This window comes from Heloderma suspectum, chromosome 2, assembly GCF_057233095.1.
Source record: "Heloderma suspectum isolate Gila_16-S chromosome 2, 16-S_ref, whole genome shotgun sequence".
Lineage (NCBI taxonomy): Eukaryota > Metazoa > Chordata > Lepidosauria > Squamata > Helodermatidae > Heloderma > Heloderma suspectum.
The window spans coordinates 105,868,323-105,881,664 of NC_139459.1; the positions used below are offsets into that span (position 1 = coordinate 105,868,323).

The 13,342-nt window shown below is 39.3% G+C and overlaps 1 protein-coding gene across 1 annotated transcript in view; it reads left to right on the top strand.

The window, feature by feature from the left end:
- The window catches only part of UHRF2 (ubiquitin like with PHD and ring finger domains 2), a 78,779-nt gene that overhangs the window by 25,905 nt on the left and 39,532 nt on the right, over positions 1 to 13,342 (top strand). Inside the window, exon 4 of the mRNA XM_084834470.1 lies at positions 8,008 to 8,226. Coding sequence (XP_084690596.1) covers positions 8,008 to 8,226 — 219 coding nt within the window. The remainder of the gene's footprint in view (positions 1 to 8,007; positions 8,227 to 13,342) is intronic.

Here is a 13,342-nt window from a genome sequence, read left to right on the forward strand (position 1 = left end):
GTCGTAGAAGGTACTCCGGGGCCAACTTATGGTGCATGCTCGGCGTTGTGAGCATCCTCCTCTGAGTCCATTCCTCTCATAGGCATCATGGGTTGGGCTAATAAGCTGCTTCACCTTCTAAATATGCTCAAATTATGGGTTCATGGGATGGAGGTTCCACATCCTGTTGTGGAAGATCCCTATCCCACCTGTCTTGAGTGAAAATTTGTCATGTGGCACAAAATGGCCCAGTTTCTTGAACTTGAAGTACAATAATTTGTGTAACCCAGTTTTCAAATTGCTACCTGCCTTTTTGGTGACAAAAGTGTTCATGGAGCAAACTATCATCCCTTTCATAGCTCCTGGAAAATAGTATCATGTTCAGCAAAGAGGCAACTGGCTCCTAACTCACTTGTTAAGACATGCATAAGGAAAGGATGTTAGGTTTTGCACCCAGCAATGAAGGAAGCTAGATATTCGGGATAGAAATGTTTATTCTACAGTTGACCTATTTCTATAAATTTATAATTATCAAGCTTATATGGCTAGCTATCAATATTTTCTATGGGATAAACTCATAATTTATCTTGATTGCCCTCCAGATGACCAGAAGGGCTGAAGCCCTTCACTTAGCTAAGCAAGGAATAAATTGCACACCCTAATACTGATTGTGGCATAAAGGGCATGATGAGTTTTATCGCTCTTCGTCAACATGCCTGGTTCCGTTCATTTGTCCCAGAGAGCAGGACCAGCATAGAGGACTTGTCCTTTGATATAAAAGGCTGTTTTCTGCTCAGAAAGGCCCAAGAAGACCAAAATTATAGCTTGGTTTCTTGAGGTGACCCCTCAGTCTATCCGTTCTTCTAAACACTTTCCGTGGTATTGCTTTCACCAGCAACAGCCCTCTTCCAGATCTCCTACTGGACAGTATCCATCCAAGAAATACTGTACCTAAGCACGCCACTAGAGTTAGCGGTGTTATATTCGAAGCCAAAATTCTTGGCTAGAGCAAAGACAACTGGGATTATCTGAACAAACCCTTTGATTTCTATTTCCCTTCATCTCACCACCTTGTTGAACCTTTTGGTTATCGCCCTGTCATCAGTAGAAGTTGTCTGTACTACCTACTTTCCTTGCCTTTCTGGAAGACATTGATGCAGAGGAGAGTAAGGGAACGACTGAGCAGGTCCCAGCATCAGGGCTCCTAAAATATGCCCACTTTTGCATTTCTACCCACAGTACAGGATGTTTTCCCAATTTGACACAGGAACTTAATTTTTTTTCAATAGTGACATTTGCCTTTCAGCCTTTCCACCACACCAAAGTTATACTGCTTCTGCATTACCATTGTTGTAGTTTAGCCTCATTATGGAGGGATTACCATATTTCTTGTAGTAGGAAATAAGTGTAAATGAGGCACCACAGTCATACTGCAGTCACTTTACTAATCCAGGGAGAAAAGGTTACTTTATGTATATAAGTGTCATTGTGGTAAGTGTTTGGAGGCATTTATATAAAGATGTTTAGGGTGATTATTCAAAGAATCCTTAATGAAATTTCAGATTCTGAAAAGGTGATTGTGTAGCTGAGGCGCAGTCATAATACACTGGTGTTTTCACTAACTATGCTTAGTTCCAGTCCACCATTTGCAAGTATAGTTAAAAGTGGGGATGCAAATGGTGGTGTGAGCTAATCACAATTAGCAAAAAACATTCTGCCTCTTAGAATTGAATGTATATGCTTCTGTCAAAATTTACGGAATGACATATGAAGGAAAATCAAAAGAGCAAAAATGTTACTTTGTAATATTATTTGATGGAATAATTCTTTATTTTGATTATTTAACACCTTTAAATTAAATAATTTAACATTATTTAATACATAGTGGCTGACTGCATAGCCTAAATTACAAGATTGATAATCTTTATATTAGATAATGTTCTGTTTTAAAGATATGCAGAAATATTATTCATTCTGTTTTTTGTGTTCTCATAGGATTTTGAATGTGGAGGCATTGGCTTTAGGAAAAAAAAAACTCATGCGCAGCAGTAGGCTCCATGAATCTACATGCACAAGAATTTCTCCCACTGAACACATGGCTTGGGCTTTCAGCTTTAATATTGCTGATCCACTGTTGGGGTGGGGGATTTCTGTGAATTAGTCCTTCCCCAGTCCTGACAGATTATTTTCACTGTTAGAAGTGACATTACCATGCATTTTTCCAATGGGGCTTACTCATATCTGTGTGCTGGATGTGGGATTCTCCCAAAACATGATTCTACACATGCTTTGTGTAGCATCGCATTCAGAAACGTAGCTTCGGCATGCAAGTCTGTTTCGAAGCACAAATCTCTCTCTGGATTATGCTTGCCTGATCAGGCTGCCTATGTTACTACTTGGGTGCTTATTTAAATGAACGGTATAGACTGAGGGAAGGGAAATAAAATCTGAAACGGGTACTATGTATGTGTTTCTGTTGTAGAGCCAGTGAGTGAATTTAATGGATTTATCTTTTAAATTCTAATTACAGGAGGATGAGGAAAGGATGAAAGGATTTTCTTAAAAGCCTTAAATTCAGGATAGATTTGTTACATGCTCATGTAGGGTTAACATTTTTGTCTGAATCATATTCTAGGAATGTACAAATACAGCCTGTGGTCAAGGAAAAGTAGGAGTCTTTCTTCATGGGCAACCAATTGCTAAGAAAGGTTTCCATAGAGATGGAAGATCACGTGAGAGTTCTGCTATGTTAGCATTAATATTTAAAATTAGAAGCAGGCTTGGTAGGGTTAAGCTTTCACAGAATCGAGCATCTATTGTGCAGTATGTTGCGTTTTTCAAGACTTGCTCTTTAAATTGAATATATTAAGACTTTATTAACTCTTTATTAGGTACACACTTAAATTAAAGTAGTCTTGATTCTTGTGATATTTTGCCCCTTAAAACTATTGATCAACTCAAATTGTTATTTCAAGTATATCAGGCTGCAACCACAGTCTATTAAAATAAATGAGAAATTTGCCTCTTTTGCATCCATTACTTAGGTTAACCAGGAGAGCTGGTGTGTGTATGGATGTACAATATGAATGTAACTGAAAGCATTGTTTAATATTACGCTAAGATTCTAATGATTACACTAAGTGCAATATACTAGATTTGAGAATAATGGGCTTGCATCATTTTGGGCTCTCGGTTTTTAACTAAATTGGTTTGTCTTTGTGTCTTTGAAAATAAATGAGAACCTCCTTTTGTTTGTCTAATTTTACATTATTTCATGTATTGCTGCATTGTGAAAGCTGCATTGCATTGCTATAGTTTGAGATATTTAGAGATTAATAAATTAATATAAGTATGTGTTTATAGGGAGAAACTTTACATACTATATGAGGATGTTTTGTAAATCTTCCTATTCGCAAATGTGTAATGCAGTTTGCATTCTAGATTTGTAATGAAAATGTGCTGGTGACTTTCAAATTTTTAGAATCTCAGTTTCTTACAGAACAAAGAAACCAGTTTTCAGTCCTTGTAGGTGTAGAGAACTGAACAATAGAGGCTTGATATACAAGATTATTGTTCCTCTTAAAAACCAAAGAGGATATGGCTGAAAACGGCTGGGCTTATACCCTCTGCACAACTCCATGTCATTCCCCATGACCTCCTGTCCATGTTTCCTTAGATCTGTTATGTCTGTTGTGATATAACTTTCTGTGTCTTTCTTCCCGCTGGCCCACCAATCCCTTACTAAAATGTTCAAAGTGTTACTCCAACCCCAATCCCTCCACATTTGTACTCAGAATGAAATAAGTTTAATAGTAGATTTGTGCCCTCTTACATGATTTATACTACCACTACCAAACTTACAGAATTTCAAATCCCATATAAACTCATTGTGATCCATCATTAGAGCTTAACAGCACAATCCTATGCAAGTGTACTCAGAAGTGAGTCCTGCTGAGTTCAGTGGGTCTTATTCCTAGGTAAGTGTGCATAGGAGGGCAGTGTTAGGTTGTTTTGATCCTTGTTTGGAGGGTTCGCTCCAACATAGTTTGTTGATTTACCTGTGATAGCAAACTGTGGTTTGCCAAAACCAAGGTTGTTACTCAATAAGCTAAGTTTATAGAGAGAGGAGGGTTTGTTCTTTGTTTTTCAGACTGGGTTGGATGATTGGAAACATTGGGCAGTATCCAACAGTGTTATTCCTCAAACTCAAATAACGCTAGCAGAGCTGTTCCAAATCTCCTCCTTGCGCATAGTTTGGAACCTAGTTTCTAGTGCAGTGTCATTTATGCTAGCAGAACGACAGAGTTGGATACTGATAGGTGTTTGAACTATCTCTTCTTCCTATACCTAATCCCATGTTTTCTCATGGGGGGTGGGTTGGTTGACTTTTACGCTACTTTACAGCCATATGTGACATTTTTCCTAAACTGGTGTAGGCAAAAGCCTATATAATGCATGTATTTCATTATATGTGAAAATTGTCCAGATGTATCTGTTCCACCCATTACACAGTGGGCCAGTTCACATGACACCCCGTGGCTTAAACAACCCCTGGGCTGTCAGGGACAAGTGGGAGAGAGCGGGCGTGTTGCCTGCAGTGCACGCAGTACTTCCACCTTCGCTCAGCAACCCACAAGTGACTCCTTTGTAGGTTGCCGAGCCTTGAACCTGGGCCGCTGAGTTGTTCAGGGGCTACATAACCCAGCAGTTAACCCAGCAACAAACCATGGTTTAACCGCTTTCTCTCCCACTTGTCCTCGACAGGTCTTATGGTTTAACTCCACTCTCTCCTGCTTATCCCCGACAGCCCAGGGGTTGTTTGAGCCATGGGCTTTCGTGTTGTGCAAACCACGTCATTGTGCTTGGATGTCCAAAGATGTGTTATCCCAGTAAAGTAGCTATTTGCACAGTTTTCACACAGTGGGGTATTTCGCTCTCACACACACCCATGTATGTAAAATGTCATCTGAGAGGCAGCTACCCATAGTCTTTCAACTTGTAATATACCCCTTTGCACCATCTTACCTAGATGTTTCTCAGCTCTCGCACTTTTGAGCCTTCAGGTATATTGTCTCCCCCCCCCCGATATCTCTCCCGCAAAAGTCTTATCCTCTGTAATTAGTAGTCATGTTTCCTTTGGTCAGACTGTTCCATACCCCTTTTGTTTCTGTGGAACTCCATGGGACACAATCAGTTGGGAGGTTGATCAATAATTTGACTGGTTCTCTGAAATCTCAGCTGGTATTTATTACAAGCTGCAAAGCTATTGAAATGCAGTACTTTCAATTTTTTCAAACCTATGAACTTCCTTTAGTTCTGTTCAGGTGATACTCTTACCCCACACATGGTAGGTGAAGGAGATCATGTCTTTACGTCCATGCCCATTTAGTGTGTCTGTCCTGCTTTCAAGGCCACCGAACATCCAACCATGAGTGTAAAGTTTGTATAGCGTATATGTGTGTAAAATCCAGTGTGCATAAGTCTGAACAGAGCATTCAGTATCCCAGATAAAAACTTGGAATTGGTTGCACAGGCTAGGCCTTTCTTGGATTCTACATGTGTATACTGTCCTGTGGTTTTAGAAGTGAGATAGCCATGCTCTTGCTCCCCCCTCCCAATGCCATGTGGTGGTGGAGTATCCTCCAACCCAGACTTATGTCACTTTGTGCATCAGTTGTTTCTTCCTCCATAAATTATGCTGCTGTATTATGCAGCTATACTTTGATTTTAGAAACTGACACATATAGTTCTACAAAATACTTTATAAAGAATAATTGTTCTTTAGGTTATGGCTGTAAATAATGTGCTGTACTTTTCCTTATGCTAATTGTGTAGAAAAAAGATGAAATGCTTATTTGCTGGACTAACAGCCTCTCTTATCTTTCCCTTTGATACTGGTGATATTTATGAGGTGAACTTGATTAACAGTGTCTACTGTAATTGAGATGCAGGACTCCTTTTTCTTCTACGCTCTCATATGAAATATGCCTCTGCTGGATTCATACTGTGCATCCCATAGAGAGTAGCAATTCTCAAATTTGATATTTTGATTTAATCCCACCTTGACTCTTACACCTTGACTTGGTTTTCACGTAATGACAACCCATTGGTTTTTAAACTGATGTGTTGTTTTGCTTGAGCAGGGATGAGTGAGTGCACTTTTACAGCACAACCCATGATCAGCTCCTTCATAGATTGTGGAGCGTGATGTGTGAACCCAAACAGCTGGGTTGTTTAGGGACTAAACCCAGCTGTTAACCCGTGGTTTGTTGTTTGGCTAACTGCTGGGTTATTTATCTCCTAAACAACCCAGCACTGTGGGTTTGCATGTCACATTTCAGAATTTATGAAGGAGCTCGTTGTGGGGTAAAAGAGGAAGAGGTAGATGCGCTCCAGGTTTTAAAACCAGTGGGTTGTTGTTACGTACAAACAGGGCCCTTGATTTAAAGTTCACTAATACCCTGATCTTTTGAAGTTGCTTACAAGAGCTTGGTGCAATTTATACACACTTTTACACCTCGTTGTTGGGTCTTGATTTGCTTTTGGCACTATGCTAACTGAAGAAATTAGACTAAGCCTGTTGATGAGTTTGTTTTAAGTAACACAAGAATTGCAATTTTAATGACAGGAAATGTGATACTTAATTTTTTTGGTGGGGGAAACACATTTTATACAGTTGCAGTCACTGGTGAATTATGCTTATCCATGTAGAACAGGTGTTTTAGGGTTTCTCTGTTCAAGTCACCCACTGAATTTCGTAGATAGACATTGCACTTTTTCCTGTTTCTGGATATACTTAGGATTAAATTGAGGGGGCGGGGAAGGTGGGGGGAAACTATTTTAAGAGCTTTTGTTGTGGTAGTTCCTTTCTGTGGCATATAATAACCAGAGATAGAGGAGCTCTGAAAACTGTAGCATGGAGTGTGAGGGAAGGACATACTTTGACCTGGTTTGCATGTAAAGGCAGCAAATTGTGGGTTAATTAACCTATGATTTGCCATAGCTCATGCTGGGCATGTGCTGTGGCCATTTTGAATATTTAATCCTTGACCTGGGTTTGGAAAATTACTTACTGAACTCTGGCACTCCTGTTATTTGTTGGCATAATGAAATCGTACAATGGGAAAAAAGATAGTTGCACTTGCGCAATATGCTTTCTTGTGTAGGATGGAATCTGGATCCAACCCAGTGTCTCTCTTCATACTACTCCATAACTGTTCTTTGTTGTTGTTGAAAACCTTAATTGTAATCTTTGTTGTTTCTTGAGTCCTTCCACTGGTGTTACTCCTTTAAACTGCAATATCGCTAAAATTCAGAGGTAGATACGGCATTGAAGGTCTTCAGCTGTAATTGTAAGTGCATTTAGATAGAATCGCTAGGGCTTATTCCTAAGTAAATATGTTTAGGATTGGCAGGATCCTAGTGCTTTTACAGATTATAGTTTCAAATAAGGTAATTAAATGGAATTATCTTTCTGAGATGGTCTCAAACTCATTTATAGGAGGTACTCATTGAGTACTGACTCAATGTTTTGAGTCAGTACTATAAGGAAACTTTATATGCATGTCCAATAATATGTGAGTGTAGTTTAGAGATTTCTTGTAGGTGTGTTCACATGCATCCATGTGCAAAGGGGAACAAAAGCTTTTGACAAAAGCTCTCTCCATGCCATATTGCAAATTGCCTTGAAACTCCTCCGTGTGTGTGTTCAGAAGTAGTTTCTCATACATCATGTGGAGTTCCGTTGGCTATTGAATTTAGCACAATTAACTTCCGAGTAAACATGCTTGGATTTTAGTGGTTCCCTGGATCATGGCCTGTGTCATCCTTGAAAATAAATCCCCCAAACTTACTAGCCCAGGATTTGACGAGAGCTTGATGTAACCATATTTGAATTTTTAAAAATGGTAATTGTGATTTTAAAGATTAACCATAGTCATAGGCAAAGTGTAAATGTTGTATTTGCTTTAATTTGTTTTGCAGTAAGGTGGATGTTCTCATAACATTTGCTTTGCTTGTTTCTTCAAGATACCCAGAGAGTGGCATCGTAGAAATGACTGTCCGTAATCTACGGCCACGAGCAAGAACTATTTTGAAGTGGAATGAATTACGTATGGGTGATGTGGTGATGGTTAACTACAATGTAGAGAGTCCAGAAGAGAGAGGATTCTGGTTTGATGCAGAAATTACCAATTTGAGGGAAATTTCAAGGACTAACAAAGAAGTTTATGCCAAAATTATGCTGGGGTAAGATTTTATTGATTGATTTTGCAGTCCATCTACGATAAATAACCAAGGATTTCAATTTTCAGCTGTAATATCTCAGCAAATTGCAAAAACAATTTTTTTTCATTTCTCTATATTTTTGAATGCTGGAATTATAACCTTTGTTTCAAACAAAGTTGGTATATTAAAATTTAGATGTAGTTTATATTTATTTGATTGATTGATTGATTGATAGATTGGATTACCAATGTGAAGTTCTGTGCTAAGGGAGGAAACAGTCAGACAGTGTCGACTCCAGGTTCTTGAGGGCCTTTGGGCAAGACACCCTTAATGGGCCCCCTCCCTCAGTGAGTCTACCTTCTCACTGCCATTGTCATCAGCTGCTATTGCTCCTCGTCCTCTTTCTTATCATTGCTACAATTTGCTTGTTTGACAGGCAGGGAGCAAGTGGGCAGTGGTATCTATTGCTCTCCCTTCTCACTACCACCATTGTCTGTGCCAGAGCGAGAGGCAGGTGAACGGGCAGGTGAACAAGCAGGTTGCCATGGTGAAGAGGAAGAGCAAGTTCAGGGGGGTGCAAGAGCAGTGCCTCAGAGCACTAGGATAGGGGAGAGATTTTGTAACCGGCTTGTTACAAGACATAGTAACACATAAAGCCAGTTTGGATCATCATTATCTCAGCTTAATAAATTGAGATACATATGAAACTTGTACCCTTTTTCCTCTCTTCTCAGCATGCCATGATTAAACCAGGTAGTCTTCAGTTGACCATAGTTTCCTCATATGCATGAACATCAAAACTATGGTAACGAAATTTGGAACAAGTCAGGATCTTAAGCTAGCTTCAGATCATGACTAACCATGCATAGGTCATGGATGTTAATGTATTCACTGCCACTGGGGAAGCTTGTGGTAGTTACTTGCAGAACTGTGGCTATAATTCTCTTCATCTAAATATCTCATCTAAAGCAAAGATGCAATATTTGGTATTCATCACTTATTCCAGATACTATATTGTTAAATGTACAGATGTGAAAACTGTACATTTTCTTCAAATTCTGTGAATTTGTTTTAAATAGTAATCTGTCATGAATACTACTTGCTTTATCTTGAAGTTGTTAGTATTAGTGCATATGGAAAGGTTAAAGGTTTAATTTGGAAAAAGGTGAATCTTTGCTAAAAGTAAAGATATAACCTTATAAATCCTAGCATGTTTTGGTCTTGACTTCATACCCTAGAGAAAGCAAACTACAAGGCTACTCGGTACTCTTAAATGACGCTACAAGTATTGCCAACAAAATTGAAAATGACTTAATTGTTGGATATCGTGACTTTGACAAAATTTGCCGGTCAGTCTCATCTTTCATTTCCTGAATGAGGCAGAGAGTGCTGAAATGGCAAATGTAACTCTGCAATTTTCATCATCTAAAATACATGTGAAAGTATATTATTTGTTAGTAGAGTTCATCATCATTATCAGTTTATTAGTCAATCAGTTATAAATCAACAACATTAAGTGAATAGAGTCTCAATCAAAACAAAAGTACAATTGCAGAGATAGACAGTGTTGTCCAGCTGTGTGTGAGAGAGAGACTTTTTTAAAATTGAAAATTCATCTTGGACATACTGCATATGAATATGTTCTATATGTATCATATAGATACAGGCTTCCAGTTGCTGTGATGAAAGAGATATTTTCTTTGCTGCAAGCGTTCACGGACTACATACCTGCAAAAGTTGTTTAGGATGTATTCCAAAATAGCACAGTTCTATTAAAAATGGTCTGGAAGATGGTATTCGGAGTAACACCCAGCATGATTTTGAAAGGGAAGAAGATTAATTCATTTATTCTGTATTGTATGGACTAAGTTATAAATATTTTTCAGATGGTTCAGAATATTCCATATTTAAATGAATAAATAATAGGACTCAGTATTTAGGGGGTACTTCATCATTTGCAGGGTTTTTATTTTGTCAGATATACTGAATAATATTAGTTGAGCTATATATGTTCTTGCTTTCATTTACTCTGTATATAAAAATGACAGGAGTTGGGACTGTGCAACATGTCTAATGTACAAATTATTTCAGAGAACACAGGAAAATGGTTTCATTTCTGAAACATGGGCATCTTTTGGCCCATTTCTTGACCAAGCACCAGTCTGGAAGAATACATTTCAGTTATCATTAACACGTAACAAATGAGAATCAGCTTTTGATGTACATCTAGTTAATTAAGGGTGCAGTCCTATCTTGATAGTCAGCAGTCTCCGAAGTCAGAGGCTGCTGAGTATCCAATGCAGGGTGGCAGATCACCTCCATGCTCTGGCCATTCTGCATTTTCCCTAGACAGACGAGTTTGCATAGGAAGCTTAGTAAAGCAGCTTTCATGGTCTCCTCCCCTCCCTGCCCCCTTTTTTGCCATCCCTGCGCTCTGTTTGCGGGAGTGGAGATGTAGCTGGAGCAGAGAGAACCGCACCAGCTACTTGGCGGAGGGGGTGGGGAGCATGTTTTCTGGGCTCCGAGGTCAGAGCCCTGGTTCTCAGATCCCGGAAACTGAAATACCCTATCTCCCCCAGATGCTGTGTAGGGGACATAGGATTGTGCCCTAAATCAAGAGAATTGTATTCAGCAAATAAGGATAAAATATCTATAAAATGCTAGGCTTCAGTCATCATTTTGCTGAACAGCATACACACCCACATTATTTTGGTGTGGGTGATATAATTTTTTACTTAAAGTTGTGTGGTCTTTTACTGCTAAGTCGCATTATTAATTATAGTTGTCATAATTGTGTTAAAATATACTTTCAGTGGAGATTAATCTGCATTTCCTGTATTTCAGACTTTTGTCCTTAAATCTTCAACCTTCTGGCCTCAAATGTTTCCTTTTTGACCTTGAGAAGGGTCTTTGAGCAACTATAGCAACTGCCAAATTAATTAGTCGCTTGTAGTGAGTGTTAGTCTAAATATGGATCTCTTGCCAGAGGGTTTAAAACTAATCCTCTTGGCTATCTGAGATTCAAGATTTTTCTTTTCTTTTCTAACTATTATTTAGAATACTTACAGCACAGTCCTATATAAGTCTGCTCAGAAGTAAGATCTATTGAGTTCAATGGGGCATACTTCCAGGTAAATTGGCGTAGGACTGCAGCCTTATTGCCTTCTTGATTGGTTTTGTTTAGTGGCACTACCTACCTTTTGATACGGTAGTTTAATCTTGATTAAATTTGTGTAGAAGTTAGGCTCTTAGATTTTTGTTTATAAAGATGAAAATATGAAATAAGGGAAAGAAAATTTATGTAAGAAAATAAGATTGTTGTATAGGAGTTCTGTGCGCCACTCTTTGATGTTAATTAGCTACAAGTAAACTATTCTATTTCGCTCTTCAAAGATGCAGACAGAATGTGCAGAAAGGCAGTTTCACTCTTGTAATCTCCCTGCCCCCATCGAAGCCATTTCCTTCTTTCACATTTAGCATGTCTGCCTTCCAGAAGTGTGAAACAGGCTTAGGACTCCAAATTGAGCTAGGCATGGTTCCAGCCAGAAAAGAGAAATTGGCCAATCACAGAAGAATTAGGTGAATATTGTGATATGCAGTGTTCTGTTTAGGATAGGTGACTACTTCTGTTTAGGATAGGTGTGCCCCTCCCCCTTTTCTCCTTGCAGCTTGAAAGGTTCATTTTCTCTGCAACAAGACTTTCAGAGAGCTGAGGCAACTCATCACTTCCTTGGTTTTCCTCCCTCCCCCCGCCCTCACTCATTTCAGCAGTGCTCATAATCCTGTGGTATGAAATATTTTGGCAGCTTCGCCATCCTCACTGTGGTGGCAGAGGAAACTTAGATGAATACTGGTGAGCTGAAAGTCAAGAAGCCTGCTATAAAACCCGAAGGAGGAGTGGGAATGATGAACACATCCATAAAAACTGACACAACAGAAAAGCAGTAGCTGGGAGAAAAATTAAAGGTTTTCTTAAAATAAACAATGGGTTGTCTAGTCCAAGCAGATAGAATTATGTTCACATAGAGGGGTGGTGATTCCTATTTCTCTGGATTACTCTTTCAGTTGCAGCTCCACACACCGTATCCCATAGGGTTGGGGGCAGTTTTTCAGAGTGCTTCAGCAGGAAAGTGAAGATGGGGAGAAGACTCAAATTTATCTTAAACTCACCAAAAATGTTCAGTCTCAATGGTGTTGTTAGATAAGTTTGTTACAGTGGGGAGTATTCCTTTAGTAGTATGTTAGTTGTTGGTTTGCCGTTAAGAGTATTAAAAAATTAGCTTGATTCAGACATTTACCGGGCTGGCATTGAAGCTCACATGGTGGAGGAGTGCGCTTTGCCAATAGAGCGACATATAACATGGGGGCTCCATGCAAAGGCCCTTAATATCCAGGGCATGATTTGCACAAGATACCCAGTTTTTGAGGAGGAAGAATTGGACAAATTAGGCCATTGTGCACATCAGAAGAGGCACACTGGATCAAACTAAGGGTTCATCTAGTCCAGCATTCTGTTCACACAGTGGCCAACCAGCTGTTGACCAGGAACCCACAAGCAGGGCATGAGTACAACAGCACCACATGTTCCTCTGTGTGTGGAGCTCTCACAACACGTGTTGTGGTGGGCAGTGTATGCCTGCTCCACTGCCCACGGCAACATAAAATGGCCAGTAAACATTTGAACATGGGGTAGATGTCAGTGGTTGGTATGGAAAACTTTAAACTTACTCTCCAGTACTAGCAATTTTAATACTAATGTTTCTGAATATATAGTGTATAATTCCAGCCAAAGCTAAACACGTTTGAGCCCCTCTGATTTTAATACAAAAGTTTTACAGGTGCCTAACCTGTCCCTTAAAATCAATCAAGTGGAACCTTCAACAAAATTTGTATATCATCCCATAACAGGAGTGTTCCTGTTCAGGGTTCCAGCCAGCCAGCCATGTACCTCCCTGCCCTCAGCTTTCTGTTTTTTTTTTTTAATTTACTGTACTTTTAAACCACCCAGTGACCAAAAATCTTCAGGCGGTGTATGCTACATTTTCCAACTGAAGATTTGTATTTCATGTCTGCTGAGCATGCTCAGTCCTCATTGGACTGGAGCGGGGGGGGGTGCACCTAGGAGTTTTCTAATACT